The sequence below is a fragment of the Sander vitreus genome, chromosome 24, assembly GCF_031162955.1.
Source record: "Sander vitreus isolate 19-12246 chromosome 24, sanVit1, whole genome shotgun sequence".
Lineage (NCBI taxonomy): Eukaryota > Metazoa > Chordata > Actinopteri > Perciformes > Percidae > Sander > Sander vitreus.
In genome coordinates, this window is record NC_135878.1 from 8,395,808 (window position 1) to 8,414,161 (window position 18,354).

An 18,354-nucleotide genomic window follows, 5' to 3' on the forward strand; every position below is an offset into this window, starting at 1 on the left:
CTATTGATATGAACATACTGACTGGTTTTGGAAACATCTGAAGTCTGATTGCAACAACCAACATTACACATTACATTACATTCTGTATATGTATTAGCCTGGATGCCAGCCGAACTTGGCCCCACCCACAACATTCGAGGTCGGGAAGTTCACATTCTGACTAGAATCTGAGTATGACCACGTCAGGCTATATATGTATAGTTTGAGAGACAAAAATATCTGTATTTAATAGCTGTTAAAGGTTAAGAGCTTCATATAAACAACCAACATAATATTGACTATTGTATAATCAAATTGGTCACACCACAAAATGGATACAAAAAGAACTCTATAGGCATTGATTCAGCAGGGTTATAAAAATTGGATGGTGCAACACAGCTATAGCATCCTCCATTTTGCACTCTCTGGTTCTCAGTTTTATCAATATTGCAAATGTGCTTGTCAAATCACCAAAGTTGAACTTTTAATAAACATGTTCATGCAGCTCTGTGAAGCGATGTGACTCATTGAGGCACACTTTTGTTCGCCTGACTTTGCTGGTTCAATATTTTTGGCACAATACAGTGCCCTTTAGGAGTTTTGGAGGACTATGGAAATCATTTCACACAGTTCTGTAAAAAAAAATTCAAACTTCTCTAAGTAATTAACTCCCTCGGGATTGTCTTTTCACTGATATCTAAAAGCACCATGTCAGTTTCAGGGTCAGGATATTGTGCATGCTGGCTCACTCTCACACTGTCATGAGTCACTGGGAAACTTTAATAGAACAGAGCCATCGTTAATGCTATTTCTAACAAAATGCAGACTGTGAGAAGGCATACTGTTTGAGTCTGTACTTTGCGCATACCTGCAACATTTCCAGCAACGTACTTTTGCACGTCATGTTTTCCAAGTATTTGAACTTACTTTCTCATTACTTATTTCAACACAAGTAAAGCTGTCCCTTTCTTTTGCATTTACTTTTGTTTCCTGCCCTGTTTCATAATTATAAATGTATCAAGAAAAAGATTTCCCCGAAAACAGCTCAACTTTGCAGCAGCATGTTTTGTATGATTATGAACTTGAAGACACCAAAAGAAAGAAAGAAAAAACAGTGTGGTATGTGTCTACCCAGTAACTTTCCACTTCCAGTCCGTAACTTTCCACTGCAGCACAGGCTGTTGGTAATGTCATCTGAACAGACCGAGTGGTGGCATGTTTCCTTGTTGTGGTGCTGGATGTGAAGTCTGCTTTACATACCATGACCTGCTGGGTCATTATGTCCTTAGCTCTTCTGCTTTGAGGCAGACATTTATTTCACATTTAGTTGTTTTCCTAGAAAACTTCTTGTGCCAAATGTTATTATAGCTTACATATAGATTTTCATTCAACAATTAAATATTGAGGTGAGAGCGATGATCCCATCGTATTTCAGACGACAATAGCTGGTAATGAGTGCAATTTCCAAAATAGGCCTATGTCTTACAAATTGCAACAAACTGTTAAGAGAACCAGTACTGAACATACGAGGGAGTGCGTTATTTATAGTAATCTCACAGATTAGATTGTGATACACCAAGCATTCTCTATGGTAATAAAAAATACTTGATTCTGAAGAATACCTAACTGACTTTTTTATGTGTTCAGATGTGTGCCCTATTAAACTGAAAAATGCGAGGGCTCAGTCGTTCCTCCCTGTTGTTGCCTCTGCCTTTTGTGCATGATGCTTAATGGACAGAGACAGACAGCATCGAGAAGCAGCCAACATTTGCATTTTTTTTTTTAAAGTTTGATAAAAGAAAGTCAGCATTACAAACAGGGGGCATGGGGTTTGACAGACGGTTTGCCAGGCTTATGAAAAGATGTTACTGAGTTGCATTATAGGAAATGTGGGATCCAGTGTTTGAGTTTCCCGCCACTTTCTTTGCCTCTGCATTTTCTTTTAAATCTGTCTTTTGTGAGTTCCTGAACCTGATGGAAGTACAACACTGGAGTTCCCCTTTAACAAGATACAGCCATGCTAGCAGCTATGTGCCATAAGATTAGTATGTCATCAATGGGTATAATGATAATGCTAACATGCTGATCTTTAGAATAAAATGTATCTTGTCCCCCCATCTTAGTTTAGCATGTTAGCATGCTATAATTTGCTAATTAGCACTTAACAAAAAGTACCCCTGAGGCTGATGAGAATGTTATCAGTTTTTTATTTTATACATCCAATAGTTGAGTCACTTAACTGAATAAACAAAAATGTCAACCTCATGGCAGTGCTATAGAAATAGTCCCCAAAGTCAATAGGGTTTAAATCTCTGGGAACCATGGGATATATGCACCACAATTTGTTCCAATCTATTTTGTAGATGTTGAGAGATTTCAGTCTGAACCAATCGACCGGACAGAGATTGTGTTGGGTGTTTTTTTTAGTGTCAACTCAAATAAGCAAAAACTCACAGTGTGTTTATTTTTTTTTTAAGTCTCTGTCAAGCAGATCAATTCAGAGAAAGCCTATAAGGCATTTCATGTAGTTTCTGAACACGGTTAACATTCAATAGCACTCAAGTACATATTCTGGTGGAGGCCTTTTAATGGATGTAATCCATGGACTGTTTAAAACAGATTAGATCACCTGAGACTGAAGAATGGTGTGGAGTACTGCAGTTCTTTCTTTGATGCTATGAAGTTAGGGGAATAAATATTACATCATACAAGAATCAGTTAGCAAGAGCATTTTTTTTTTTAATGTCATGATATCTTCATAAACAATTGCAGCAAAGTAATCCCACAATGCACCTGTACAAGCACTTTACAGCCAAGGAAACTTTAATGAAAATCCTCACAAATCGCCACATTGACAAATACCACTCAAGTTACTTGGACTCAGTTTTATCTTGCATAGAATATGTTCTAAACTTCATGCAGTGAAGTAAAAGAATTGCATGAACACAATTATATTCACTGGATCAATCCAGAAGACGAGGAAAGAGTGAAACCCCTTCTTCACATCTGAAATCAGGCGTCAGTTCTTGCAAATTAATACAATAACACCATAATATCACAATTACTTTAATAAGAAATTTAAGCCATTTCAGTGGAAGACACCCTCTGTGTTCTAGAACAGGTGTAAAATAGATATAAAAAAACTTATATGTACTTTTGAGCAGTACATATATGTATGATGTGCATCTTACACAATAACAAGGCATTACGCTGATGTGTTACTTCAGTGTTGAGAATGACCAACCCTTGAAAGATAATGATATAATTAATATATAATAATATATTTCTGTATGTTCATCATGGGTGGGAAATTTCAGAGATGATGTGAATATTTATATTGATGAAGTACATGCAGATGATGGACATTGGAGTTCTCGAATTTTCCTGGGTCTTTCCCCAATTTGTGGGGGAATGTACCTACCAATATACTTTTTGGTGCTGTAACGCCACAAAATATTTTCACTTATGTTCTAAAGGCAGGGGCTTGTTAACCTCTGTACTGTTGAGGGGGTTCCTGGTAGTGCCCCATAAAAAAGAGGAATACTTTTTTTTGTGGCCTTTATTTGAGGACAGCTTAGACATGAAAGGGGAAAGAGAGGGGGAACGACATGCAGCAAAGGGCCGCAGGTCGGAACTGAACCCACGGCCGCTGCGGCAAGGACAACAAGTTTGTTTATGGCATATTGAACCTATGACAGCACAGTACCACAGTACAGTCTAGCCAATACATTTCATAATATACAACAAAGTACTTATTTGTTCGAATAATAATAAAAAAAAAAAAAAAATTGTAATATGCTCAGCCTAATCCTGAGCATATTACAAACATAGTGGGGGCTCCAAATCCAATTTTGCAGGGAAAAAGACTGACAGAAGCCTTTACTGTGTAATTTACAATTTGACAAAAATGTTTTCATGACAAAAATTGGCAGTTTTCCTGTTTACCATGCCCTTTTTTAATTAAAATGTTAAGAGAAAGCTGAAGGATAGCTTACCTGTAGACCATCCCCGCTTGTAGTTTATGGACAAACGTGTCCCATTGCTTGGAATTAAATGAGCCTATACGGAGAAATAGATAAAGAGAAAGATCCCGACAGAGCAAATCACCACCAGACCTGTGTTCAGAATGATTCTGGTTAGTGGAGGTTCATGGAGAAGCTCATCCACGATTTTCTCCTGTTCCTGGACTGTAATGACCGGAGCTTCGGACTGCTTCTCCTGGAAGCCACAGAAACACTCCAAAGCCTTCATACACCTCCCACCCTCTACTCCTCCTCCTCCTCGGCAGCCTTCCTCTTCCTCTTCTCCAACCCTCACTCCTCTCCCTCCTCCCTCTTCTAGCATTTTAAGGTCAGGAATCTGTAAGTGGCAACCATTCTGGATTGAAAGGTGTATTTCTTTTTCACTGGCTGTGATAGCATGAACATTGCTTGGTTGAGCATTTTCATGACTGGCCTCAATGCCATTGAGCTCGTCTGGCTGGTCTTGACACTTTTCTTTACTGACCAAACTGTTTCCATTTAGGGTCGCATTGTTTAGAGGCTTCAAAGCAGTGATATCTTCTCCAGCTCTCTCTTTTTCTTGCCGTTTTAGTCTCCTCCTCTTGTTTAACCCCCACAGGGTAGTGGTTATGATTTGTTCGTTTCTGGGCGGAGGAGTGCAGAGACTCACAACTACAGCCACAGAGGCTGACACCCAAAACAAGATGGCTGCCACATACATGAAATGAACATCTTTGATGAAAGATGGCCGCTCATCAGGCTGATCGCAGTGAGGCTCGCGGTAAACCAATGCCAAAATCAGACGCAATGCTCCAAAGGCGAACCCTACCATCCCACCCCAGAAGGCACCTGTCTCATTGCAGCGACGCCACAGTATGGCAAGCAAGAAGAGGGCCGCTATTGGTGGAGTCAGGTAATCAGTTACTTCTTGGATGTAATAGAACATCTGGCCTCCCTGCATCTCGATGATGACTGGCACCCAGGCAATGCTGATGACCACCATGAAAACCACAAAAAACCTGCCGACTATCACCAGCTCCCTGGATGACACCTGCTTTCGTAGCATCTTGTAAATATCCAATGTGAATATGGTGCTTGCGGAGTTGAAGATGGAGTCCAAGTCGCTCATTAGAGCTGCAATCATGACAGCCATCATAAGGCCGCGGAGACCAACGGGCATCACAAACATGACGAGCCGTGGGTAAGCCACGTTGCTACAGCCACTCGCAGAACGGCACACTTCCATGCAGTGCTCTGGGCTGATACACGCCAACTGATCAGCAAAAAAGATCCTGGAAATCATCCCTGGAATTGTGATAATAAATAAAGCAGTTATTTAGTGAGCCCACAGTCAGAATTAAGGGGTACCTTAATCAAAAAGCAATGAATGGCTCTACCTGGGATGACAATGATGAACATGGGGAGGATTTTAAGAAAGCCAGCCATGATAGTAGAGCCTTTGGCATGGGCAATGTTCTTCGCTGCCAGAACCCGCTGTACGATCACTTGATCTGCACACCAGTACCTTGAACACAGAGGGAGGATGCTTAGAGTTAACAATTAGTCCTCTACAAAGAATCAAGCAGCATTATAGCGAGGACACTGGTTCACTCCCCATTACCTGTGCTGTTTGTACTGACTCCAAAGGCTAACTTTGTGGGCAAATTGCTAGGCCATGGACACTTTTAAACACAGGGCTCCAGCAGGGTTATTATAGTGAACTAAAATGAAAACAAAAATAAGCAGTAAAAATATATTGCCTGGTTAAAAAACTAATAAAAATTCATGTAAATCATTTCAGTTTTTGGAGCTCTTCTGGGGAGCATCCAGGTGCTCAGAAAATTTCATGGCAATCTGCTCAATATATTTTCACTGTTTGTACAAGCTTGACACTAGCTCAAGAGGAAAGACCTGGGTACACACCCATATAAGCACTACATGAAACTGAACCAGTTTGTCCAAGTCTGTCTATTTGGAAATACTTAAATAAGTACCAAATAGAGGCAGGAGTCTGGCCCAGTAAGAAACCAGGCCAAGGCAGGTCTGGATCCCTTGGGCCTCGAAGTATCTTCAGAGCATCTGGCTTTGGGTTTAGGCGGAGGTGGCAGGATTCAGAATATGTCAGATTGGACGAAGACAGCAAGATGGCAGTGATGTTTGGAGCAGCCTGCATGTACTTGGTCCTCACCCCTTAAAATGACAGGGCAGGACATGGTTTAGCATATGGTATAGTATGCAGATGGAATTGCAGTTTACCTGATTATATGGTATTAATGGTTTAACGATGCATAAAGGAGATCGAAAAAGACCTTCAAGTCCTCCCACTTTGAAGAGGCTGATGCCAGTGAGGCAGAGTGCTCCAGCGATCATGAGGAATGCCTGGACCGTATCCGTGTAGATGACAGCAGCCAGACCTCCAGTTACTGTCAGTAAAGCTGTCATGGTGATGAGGAGGATGATTGACAGATAGAGGTTCCACCCTAAGGATTCTTGAATGAACAAGGCACCGGCATAGAGATCCACGGACAACTTGGTGAAGATGTAGAGGATGAGAGATAACGCTGCAAAATACACTTTTAGTCGGTTCCCGCCAAACCGTTTGGACAGGTACTCCGGCATGGTGTAGACTCCGGACTGAATATACACAGGGATAAATATCCAGCCTAATAACTGGAGCAATAATAGAGCATTTAATTCCCATGCAGCCACGCTCAAGCCGCTAGCAGCACCTGATCCAGCTAGTCCAATGAAATGCTCACTTCCTATGTTGCTGACAAATAGAGATGCTCCTACAGCCGCCCAATTCATAGAACGTCCAGCGAGGAAGTAGCCACTCACTGTGCTCTTATTGGCTTTCCACATGGCAAAGAAACCGATCGCTAGCACCAGGATGAAGTAGATAACTACAACAATGATGTCTGCCGCTGCCATGGTGGCAGCCATGTTTGAGCACTTTTGTAGCTCTTTAACCGAACAAAATTAACTGTTGTTCTAGCACTGCGTAGCACTGTTTTATCCAGGTGCAATATATTTGCCTTTTATGTCTAGTTATGACCCTACATAAACAATTTACGTGCCGATACACTGAAATATCCACAAATTTAAGCCCACAGATTTCTGTTTTAATCTGATTTTAGGGTGTCAAAATGTTGTATTCAGCTGGGCAACAAAATCATCATATACAGTCATCTGTAGATTGTCTAATATGAATCAGTAATCAAGCAGAAGTCTGAGATAAACGTTCATTGTTCCTTTGTAGTTAAACTCAACTCAATGCAGGAATCAATGCAGGTTGCGGTTTGTCGCTGGGTTTTGATTGAGGGAGCCTCAAAAGAATATGGTCATCTGGATCCTGCAACAAACACAAATGTACAAACAAAAAAGTATTCTTATTTCCAAAGCAATGCTGTAAGTTTGACACATTTACCTACGATCTCTAATGCTTCCATAGCGTACATGTTGCCCCCAATACGTTTACGGTCACTGTTTGATAGGCAGTCAGCCGAAGCATTTTCCATGAGAGGACGTCAATACGCTGCCTAATCATTCAATTCAATTTTATTCATAGTATCAAATCATAACAAGAGTCATCTCAAGACACTTTACAGATAGAGTAGGTCTAGACTACACTCTATAAATTTACAAAGACCCAACAATTCCAGTAATTCCCCCAAGAGCATGCATTTAGTGTGACAGTGGCGAGGAAAAACTTCCTTTTAGGGAGAAACCTGGGACAGACCCAGGCTCTTGGTAGGCGGTGTCTGACGGTGCCGGTTGGGGGTCTGATGAACAGTGGCAATAATAGTCACAATAAAGATAATGGAACTATGACTAGAAATAGTAGTTGTAGTAGTTCATGGTGCAGCAGGACACTGCAGGGCGTAGCAGGACGTAGCAGTGTCCCACCAAAAGTATGTGTCAATATGCAAGATATCATTTGATGCTCTTCAGAAGTAAGCAAACAATAATAACATGTTCACTGATGTTTAAGGGGTACTCCAGAGAATAAGTAATTTCATTAGTTAGGGGTCTCATCAGAAAAAAAGATGTTCAAAATCAAGGCTATAAAGGTTGGGATATCCTGATTTTTTTATCACTAGTATGAGTCAAACACCAAAACACTGGATAATACATTTCCCATAATGCAGCTTAGTAGCATCTTTCATTAGACCCTACCTATCCATTACACGTCTCCACATCTCCTTGATTTGTCAATTTGTCTGTTTGTAGATCAAGAAAGAACTGTTAGGCTCACATCTACACCTCCAATCACAAACCAAGCTAACCCTCATGACATCACCGGAGGTGTTTGGCTAATTTCCTCTAGAGACAAAAAAAAAAAGGACATCATACAACCGTTTTCACGGGATGAGTGGATGAGTAAACTGATCATCAGCTGGGTGACCTGACCTAAGTCTTCTCATTTCTTTAACCTTCTGTTTGAACTATTATGTCACTTGCATATAAGTTATTATTTTTCAAATGTCAACAAATATCCAGGAAGGCTTGTAGAATTTGGTACATAAAGGAAAAGCCTTGATTAATGCAACCCCCTGGTTATATCAATACCAGTGCAAGCTGTGTAAACACGGAACATGTTTCTTTTCTTTTCTGTCCCGTCTTGTCTTGTCTTTCCGATGCACCTGCACAGCAGAGCCTTTCATAAAGCCTATTTCCTCATCTGGCCTTTTCAAAAGGGTGGAGGATCTTAGGACTGAATTTGCTAAACATAAGCTGGTGTATTAATATTTTGTGGAAGTCACAACTCAGCTGCTCTCTAGTAATAACTAGCGGTATTTTCTGTAAGCAACGCTAACACTAGCCTTGTTACAGGACTGTAGTACGAGGGTCTTGCATCAGGGCTGGTTGTTTGTTGCTTAGCAGAGCGTGCAGGTCGTTGGAGGACAGCTGCGGGCTGAATGAATGTGTGGAAGTCTTTGGAGACGCAAAATCTCTTTACACAACTTCATTCACTTTATTTTAGCTCTGTGCAGGCAGCAAGAGAATGTTTCACTTGTGTAAACGGCTGAAAACAATAGCATCAGTGACATTTCCTCAACAGAGTTGGACCTATACTGTATTTCCACGTGCAGTGTGTACTCGTAGTGCTATTTGAGTAAGTCAATATTGAGTTAAATTATTAGTACAAGCATAACTGACTTCTTGAGGTGGATTTTGGGTAAACCGGTTTAGTCATGTACAGCTTGAAGGCATCTATTAGTTATTTCCCCCTCTTAGAGAGTTTTGTTAGGAGACTATTCCAGTCATTTTTTATGTCTTAAATTATTCTTGTTTTTAGATATTTATTGTGTATCTTGTTATATCATTAATGCACCTACAGTTGTGGCACTCACAATTTCATTGTAGGGGTCTCTGTGCAATGACAACAAAGGTTTCTCTTGTATTATCTTATTGTCAAACAAGCTAGACCTGCAGGGAGGTTTTTACAAGTCTTCTATTTTATTCTTCTCCATTGAGCAAAGGGAGTCATACTGTTATGCTCTCTACAATATGGTTTCAATTCAAAATATGGAATTTGAATTGATTTTAATCTCATTTATGTACACCTTTTCTGGAGGACGCAAAAAGCTCAAATGCACTTAATGTCCTGCACCCACGGGTGTTTCCACTTATTCTAGCTAATTAAACCTCTGCTCAGGTTCAAGTTCGGTTACGTTAGAATTGCACCAGATCACCAAAAAAATAAAATAAAAAAAATGACAAAGATTAACTTCTGATGAGGATAAATATAGTTATATAGATATAATTAGGCAAATAAATGAGAACATATATGTGGGTGGACCATGGGTGTGTGGCAGCGTGTTTGAACTCACTTCCTTAAGACTTCATAAAATAATATTTTTAATATGCATTTAATATTTTGCAGGAGAGACTGTAGCAGCAATTTATAGGATGCTTTTCCCCCCATCATATTCCTAAAACTTTCTTATAGTTCGGTCACTGGTTTAATTAATTGTGGTTGTTACAAGTATTTTTAAATCAACTCTGATTTAATTAGTAGCCTACTCTTATACTTCAATTGGACTTTGTTACTGAAAGTATAATGATAAGTTTGATATTTAAAATTCCTGTAGTTTCATACAAAAAAAAAAAAAAAAAAAAGATGGCTGTGTTTTATACCGTTTTATTTTTATGATTTATCTAATATTACTGTAATACAAAGGGACTTTCTGTGAACTGCGAGTATTATAATGAACCGTTTCCTACAATATTAATGCATAGGCTATTATTGAACAGTTAAAGTATGTGGCTGCTGGCTGTATTTTCCCTTAAGAGACCTAGCACATTAAAGTGACCAGTTTGCCATTGTATTTGTTTCAACCTCTAATGATACTCTTATAATTTTATTTCAAATTCTTGCAGTGACCTTATTTTATTTTATTTTTTTTATTTTTTTTTAACTGTAGGCCTATTACTACAATATTCAAATTCATTAGCAGTGCAACGAGTTACACAAACATTCGAGACTCAACTACTATCAATTAAATACAACACAAAACTCGCCCGTTTAAATGTCTATCGCGATATTTGAGCTCTAAACACTTCAAACAGTAAAAAACTATATACTCACCTGCTGGATAGCTTATCTCCGTGTCGTCTCTTAGTTTTCCTTTGCTGTGGAAAGTATCCTGTCAAACTAGTCCTCAGCATGTTAACAGGAACGCGAGCCTCCGCCCACCGCAGCATCATCATCATCATCATCATCATCACCACCACCTGTGTGGAGGCGGGAACAATAGGCTGTTCGCGCTCTGATGAAGATAATAATGATGAAGATGATGATGATGTGCAAGTTAACTTGGATACAGTCATCTAACCTCACTTGATACACTGATACAACTAATTAAAACTGCATTCATTTACTTGGGTCTATTTAAGCTCGTTTTGTGGCAAAAACATAATAAATAACATGTTACATATTTTAGCATAATTTCACTTTATGGATATTGTGTAGGCTGAATGAAGATAATCACATTGGAAACTGATATTGATATGATATTATGTAACTATACTTTTTTAAACTTATCTTAACATACATAAAAAAAAATGGTGAATTTCATGTTCAAAAATAGATGGACATTTTGGGAAATATTCACTTTCTTGCATATAGTTAGATGATTGATACCACTCTTATGTCTGTGTTACATAGGAATGATTTTCTTACCTAAATCTTAGCACAGCCTGGTCTCACAGAATTCCGTGAAATGATCACGAACTGTTAACACCGCATTACGTGGTGGTGGCACGGAATGTGTGAAAATTCCGTGTGGCCACCACGGAAAACAATGCCAAAGTAAAGTGTCATGGAAACGTAAGCCCACCCACTCATCGTTAGGGGCCGTGTTCATTTCACGGAATGTCTAATTTGTTTAATCTGTTATTTTATTTGTACCATGAGATGTTCGAGGTCTCACTCTCTAATTTTAAAGGGTGTTATGTTTTAGGGTGTAATTGACAGCTATCACGTTTAGCCTTGGTGGTTGGATCTGCTCAGTCTACCTCAGCTCCACCCAGTTCCATATCAACACATCCCTTCATAAAGTTACCATAAAGACATCACAGACACAATGCCAACATCAAGCCAGCTGTAGCTACCTGAGGCTACACATGCATTGAAACTGTATTGCTTCTGTTGGAGCCTTTAAAACCAGCCGCTCTAGCAGAAAAGCTAAACTTTGTGCAGGGCTTGGAGCTTTGTTAGCCAATCAGAGAGCGGCTGACTGCTTTTTCTAAGTGTGCCCCAACTTGGACTTTTGTGTTATTGTGCATTCTTCCTGTAAAGTTAACCAGATTACTTAGTAATCCTGCGTGGTGAAACAGGTTTCTCTATTTCTGACGGGCAGTTGCTTAAAATATCGGACTGTTTATTGAAAAATGACCTTCCTCATTGAAGGGCAGGACACCTTGTATCCTATTCGGATTTTAACCCATACAAAATAACAGTAACACCTAAAAAAAAATATTGGCCTCATGGACAATTAAGTTGATTCAACACTTCTTTGAAAGGTTAGATATTTGAGCTTTAAAGTACATGGTACTGTTTTCACTTCAGGAGTAACAATATTTATAAGACACCTATATTAAACAAAGATATCTAAAAGGAATTTACCATCACCAGTTTTCTTTATTTCTTCAACGCGTTTTCGTTGTGTTTCACTCTATTAGTTTGAGTACATAAATATCAAAACACACACAAATATCACTGACATTTTCCCAACTAGGACAAGCGTACTGTGCAGTATGTTGGAACTCACATGCATCTGGTCTCCACAAACACATACAGTATGTAAAATGCACACGTACACACACACACACACACACACACACACACCTTTCACCTTGCAATCAAAAAAATATTCACCACACATTGCAATCCAGAGGGGAACTGTTCACTGACATTAGAAGAAAAAAAAAAAAAAGGAACTAATATTCACACACATTCATACCCATAAAACAGGTAGTGAAGAAGCTCATCTAAAGCCATTGTCAAGTTTGGTTGTCTCCACCTCACAGTACACTCAACTTGACCCATGTATTCACACCACTGATTTACATGCTTCACGGTATATTTGTATGTCGTTTAATATGGGTTAATCAATTTGTTTTACTCAAATCCTGTGTTGTCTCCCTTGTTTTGTCTGGACTTTGAGCTGGTTCATGACAAGAGATGCATTATATTTTTTATAAGTCCATACAATAACTCACAGGGTAGAAATGTCTTTTTATTGTTCTCTTGTTTTGAATATTTTAATTGCATTTCTTTTTTTTTATTATTTCACTTTTATAATTTCTGTTTTTCATGTACATCAGTCTCCAGTTGCTTAATTGTTTATATTTAAACACTTTGAATTGCAATAACTCATATGAAAGTGAGATGCTGAGAAATGCTGTACAAATAAAGTTTGATTGATTGACCTTCAAAGTACAATATTAACTAAAATGGGGCCCATCTTAGTTAATATTGTACTTTGAACAAGGGCAAGTAATCATTGTACCATAAAACAATGGACACACAGTGAACCGTTGAAGCTGATTTGATCACTTTACATTGCTTCTAACTTCCATAGTCATCCAGCTGTACGTGTACAGTAAACTCAGATTATTATTCTGTGGAACAATGTGCTGTTCAAAGTCTCAGACTGTGGATGGCGCCACTCTACCACTGAACAAACAGCAGAAGCAAGAGCATCTCTCTGCCAGCAATTCTCCTGTTATATTCATCTAGTGTCCATGCCCTCTGAAATTTCTGTTCCATCAAATAACTTCCATGTACTAAACTGACAGCATCACATTACCTACTGTTACAACAGAACAGTCCTATAGATTATTAGGTTTTTGAACATGGGATTAAAACTATGACCGTATTTAATGTAAATTCTTCCTCTCTGGTCCCAGCATCATAGCTCTAAAATGTTTTTCTGCTCTCCCACTTCCCTTCAAAGTTCAAATCCCTCTTCACAAAGACTAAGAAAGAGAAGCGGGGCTCTTTTCTTCACCCATCAAATATTAAAAGACCATTTCTTTGGTGAAATACTGACTTGAAATTTCAAGAACCCACACTGTCAATCAAATATACACAAATGGGTATCCCTACTGAGGGAAACCAAAGCATCAGATAAAAGGCAGTTTTTACAGACTATATTTAATCTCATCCCGCAGCACACCCCCCCCCCCTAGCTGATTGACAGACGGAGACAAACAGCTAAACATGACTTTTGGGCTTCAAAACAGTATTTTGAGGATGAAGAGTTTATGTTGACTCTAAAGACATGTAATGAAATAATAATAACCAAAACCACTAAATATGATTACTAATAGTCCTCTTTGCTACCCACGGCTGGAATACAAAGCACCAATTGGTTTGAATTGGTTTGTTCATAACAAATTGGGAATGAGTTCCATCCGATGAGCAGATGATGAAGGTACCACTTTAATATTTCAGTATCTTGTTTTAATAACTTTGTTGTTACAGCGACATAATAAACTTCCCTAAATACATGTATGTTTACAGTTTTTCTTGATTGCTTTGACCTGCTTAAAGAAACTGGGATCCACTCGGTTTTCATCATCACTGTCTCAGCAGAGCAGAAGACACCTCTTGCAAATGTGTTAACCATTTCTCATTGGATTGACACATTTTCCCACCCTTTTGCAGAACAGTTAACACGGATGTCATTCAAGCAGTCCAAACTCCATTGTTTTAGCTATGGTAACCAAACAGAAGCCATCTGTTCCTAACTATTAGAAACTACCTCCATCAGTATGAGATCACTGAAGCACCTGTTTGACACTCCTTCCCACAAATCTTCAATTAGCAATCAGTCTGCAGGCCTTAAAGGTGCAGCGTCTGTGTTGTTCTCTGCCAACATGGATGGAAGAGGTCTAAGACAGAAGAGACTGAGTATCAATAATGGCTATTTCTTATACTCTACAGTAATAGATGTTTATATTTTACCATAATAGATTTTATTTTTATTTTCTTAATTTCTCATACTCTAATAGATTTTATTTTGGTTTACATGTATTTTGTCTAATATTTACAGTATTTCAGTTCACTCAAGAACAAACACTGACCCCAACATCAACAGACAGTATATCCAGCGTACCACCCCCATATACAAAGGCCTCCTGCAAATCGACATTTCCTTTTTTTGAAACATCCAAAATATACATTCAGTACCATGTCTACAAATGTTTCCATATGCCCTACCTAAAAAAAAAAAATACGTTCCCAGGTCCTCCTAAAATGTTCTTCTTCGTTGTTAATTCTAGCCAACATGCGTTCATATGATGCAACTTCTGACATCATTTCCATCCATTTTTTAACATCTGGGGCAACTGTACTCTTCCATACTCTGAGAATTGTTCGAGCAGCTGTGACCATCCCAACTTTTAAAACCCCTCGTTCATATTTAGACAGATTTGACATTTCTGTTTGGTCCCCTAACAAACACAGTCTTGGTGCTACAGGTACCACCACACCCAGCCATTTACTCATATAAAACCTCCATCAATGCATTCTTGTTGTGACTAAATTTACCCTTTGTGATACAGTCTCTTATTTGTAAATATTGCCAAAAATTACTTTTATATTCCAGATTATATTTTTGCATAATATCAGCAAACGACATGAACACTCCCTCCACACACAGGTTGTATATATCCCTCTTACAAGCCATTGATTCCAATAAACACATTTTTTCCCAATACGTATGGCTGGGTTATACCATAGAGAGGAGTAAGGTTGTCTTAAGTACGAAATACCATATATCTTATGAATTTCTCTCCAGACTGCTTTAGAATAAGACAACACTGGGTTTGAAAAATAATTATACCCAGAAGTTGTTACACCATGTGAGAGGACATCCAGAGGTTCAAACGGGCTAGTTAGTTCCCTTTGAGTTTTGATCCAGCTCAGCTCCTGACTTATCCCCTTCCAATGTTTTATCATTCTAGACATTTCGAATGATAGATTATATAATCTTACATTAGGTAGACCCATACCTCCCTTATTTTTATTTTCTTAATTTCTCATACTCTAATAGATGTTATTTTGGTTTACATGTATTTTGTGTAATAATTACAGTATTTCAGTTTTCAGCCACAGTTTCAAAATAAGGATCAGTGGAATCAATAACATTTGCATCAAAGCATTTCTGATTCTGGATCCAATTCTTTGCAAGAAGGCAAATTTGTCAACAAATGTCACTGGCATGAAAGCTACGTACAGTAATAGACTACAATGACAAGCAATGGTGCACTGATTCACACTGAGTGCTGTATTTAGTATTTTGTTGTCCACTGTGTAATGGTTGATTGGAAGAGCTCAGACACTTGTTTGCAAGTTGTGTTGTTTGAAGGCAACATTTGCTTTTGTTGCATATTTTAAATGTTTTCGGCACGGTTAGAGCCTTTTGCAAACAAAATGTGTCATTTTGACCATGAGTGCCACTGTTTCAGCCTGTGTGTTAACTGTTTTGAAAAATGTGGAGTTTGAGTTGACTGCTGCATCAAAGCAATCAAGAAAAACTGTAATACAACAGGGTATATGTACAATGCATAGAGATAGGAGGGGGTCAATCACAAGCCCTGGTGCCACTATGCCAGATTTGGAAAAAGGGATTTCTCTGCAACATAGAGAGGAATGAGAAAGAGGAGGGTGCTATTCTTCTAACACAAACAGAGCTGAAGCTCTCAGAGTTGCTGGCGATGGCAGATGGTGGAAGGAAGGAAAGGCAGATGGAAAAATCACTTCCAACATGTTTATCATCATCAAGAAGCGTGTATCGTGTGTGTGTGTGTGTGTGTGTGTGTGTGTGTGTGTGTGTGTGTGTGTGTGTGTGTCTGAGGGGGGATGATTCCCCCGGGGTTAATGAAAAATATGATTGAATTTTGAGAAACACTAGCACTAAGTCTTGCTGGAATGTTTTTGTCTCAGTATAAATAAAGTTGAAGTGAATCTTTGCAGAGACCTGCAAAACTTAAGAGATCAGGAAAGTTGTTTTACTGGATGTGAGAGGTTTTCTGCTTTCCACATCCTGTTTTGTTGTTTTTATGCATTTTTGTACATAGACATTTTAGGGGAGATGTAATGCTGTCCAAATTATGTTTGGTTTTTGATATTGACTCAATCAAAAATGATCATTTTAGGCATATCTGCAAAATGCTCATTAAATGTCGAGTGTGACACGTTCATTCTTAGAAATAGTAGTTTGACAAAAAAAAATATTTTAATATATTTCTCCATAAAATCACGTTATGGCAACTAAAATACGATGAAGTGACTTATGTTTTGTTTAGGATGGATAGTTATGTTTAGGCAACTTTAAGAACTTGGTTCAAGTTAGAGAAAAATGATGGTCAACACTGACTTGAAGCAGGACACAAGATGTGAATTCTGAACTGCTGAATTTTTAATGCATATATACAGTCAGATGTTGCCAGGGCAGTAAATATATGTTCTCAGCTGTTATGGTGATATACGTATGTGAGTGGAGAGAGGCGGCTGAGAAACCTGAGAAGCACACATGACTTTGTGACCTCTGCAAACACACCCCTTACAGCAAGAAGCACAGTCTGATGACTTGTGTGTGTGTGTGTGTGTGTGTGTGTGTGTGTGTGTGTGTGTGTGTGCATGTGTGCGTGTACGTGTGTGTGGCAAGAGTGACAGAGGGAATTAAAGACCGAGAGGCTTAGATTGCTATAGAAAGTATTTTTTTTGTCAAAATTCGTACTCCTTCTCGAAGTCATAACTCAGTCAAATCTGCACCCACAAACATGATACACATATTTAAGCACCAGTGTGACTTACACTTCCTAAGGATATCATAGTCACGGATAAATCTCCATAAATCCGCTTAGAAATAATAAAAAAAGACCCTCCTTATAAAGTAACTTCAGAACTTGACTGTTTTCTTCAGTCTAAAAGTAATACAGTGATAGTTGTCTGTACATTCATGGGCAAATTGCAAACAGGAACTGCTAATAGCTAATTCGGCATACTTTTAGTGGTGCTATTTTGTCAAAATGTAAATAAATAGACTATAAGCTAAAAACAAATGGGGCTCAAGTTGTAGCCCATAGGTAACTCACTGACTCCATAGCAACATTATACTTCCCATTTACATCGCCTAAAGCCCCAAATTTTAAAAATTCTCCAAAACTTAGAGCATGATTATCCCTCAAATTAAAATAAGACAAACAATAATTATAAACAAACGTTTTAAATGTATTGTCACTGTATTACTGCTCTGTTTTTTGTTGCTGTTGTGAGGTACAGTGTCTTTAAAACCCTTGCTCTAAGGAATCCTTTCATACCTGGAATGCTCCAAATAAGGACTATTCTGGAACCAGCTGTTAGTGTTTAGGTCTACACAACAAAGCGGAAAGAACAGTATTCAAATCAAGGTTCAAGGAAACCGCTAATCTTCTCACTCTTCTCCACTCAGAAGTCATCACATGTTATGGTCGTAGCAGCCCTGACTCAGAATAAATATTTAGCTGAGCGCAGCTGAAGCTCATCTAAAGAGCTGTGAATAAAGATGATAGGGAGGGTCAAGGATATCTTCAGTTTATTACTTTTTGGAGTTTTGCCCATCATTTGCGTCAGTTATAGGATTGTGCAGATATCTGTGAGCACAGATCACTACTCAGATTTTCGAAAGCACTTTATTTAGAGGAAATGTCAGTTAGCCCGGAAAGGTGTTTTCCCTCTTTCGTTAAACTGTTAATTGAATAAAATGATGTACATTCCTTTGAATAAACATGTGGCTGGGCCTCAAGACTGATGGGACGTAGAGTAAAATATAATAATAGAAGGACAGTATTTTGGAAGTACTTTTGCTTTGGTATG

The 18,354-nt window shown here is 38.6% G+C and overlaps 1 protein-coding gene across 3 annotated transcripts; it reads right to left on the reverse strand.

The window, feature by feature from the left end:
* Positions 1-2,166: 2,166 nt before the first annotated feature.
* slc5a3a (solute carrier family 5 member 3a) lies at positions 2,167-10,663 on the reverse strand. 3 transcript variants are annotated; one of them, XR_013501032.1, is made up of 6 exons: positions 10,573-10,663; positions 6,290-7,332; positions 5,975-6,170; positions 5,378-5,505; positions 3,645-5,285; positions 2,167-3,613 (listed from the first exon to the last, which is right to left on the reverse strand). XR_013501032.1 is itself a non-coding variant. In XM_078243650.1 (6 exons), the coding sequence occupies exons 3-6, from the start codon at positions 6,921-6,923 to the stop codon at positions 4,039-4,041; spliced, it is 2,205 nt and encodes a 734-aa protein (XP_078099776.1). In that variant the 5' UTR covers positions 6,924-7,332; positions 8,157-8,200; positions 10,573-10,616; the 3' UTR covers positions 2,167-4,038. The 3 variants fall into 3 exon arrangements, 2 of the variants coding, with proteins under 2 accessions (XP_078099776.1, XP_078099774.1); XM_078243650.1 differs by adding an exon at positions 8,157-8,200 and having other exon boundaries at positions 2,167-5,285; positions 10,573-10,616; XM_078243648.1 differs by having other exon boundaries at positions 2,167-5,285.
* Between the last annotated feature and the right edge of the window lie 7,691 nt (positions 10,664-18,354).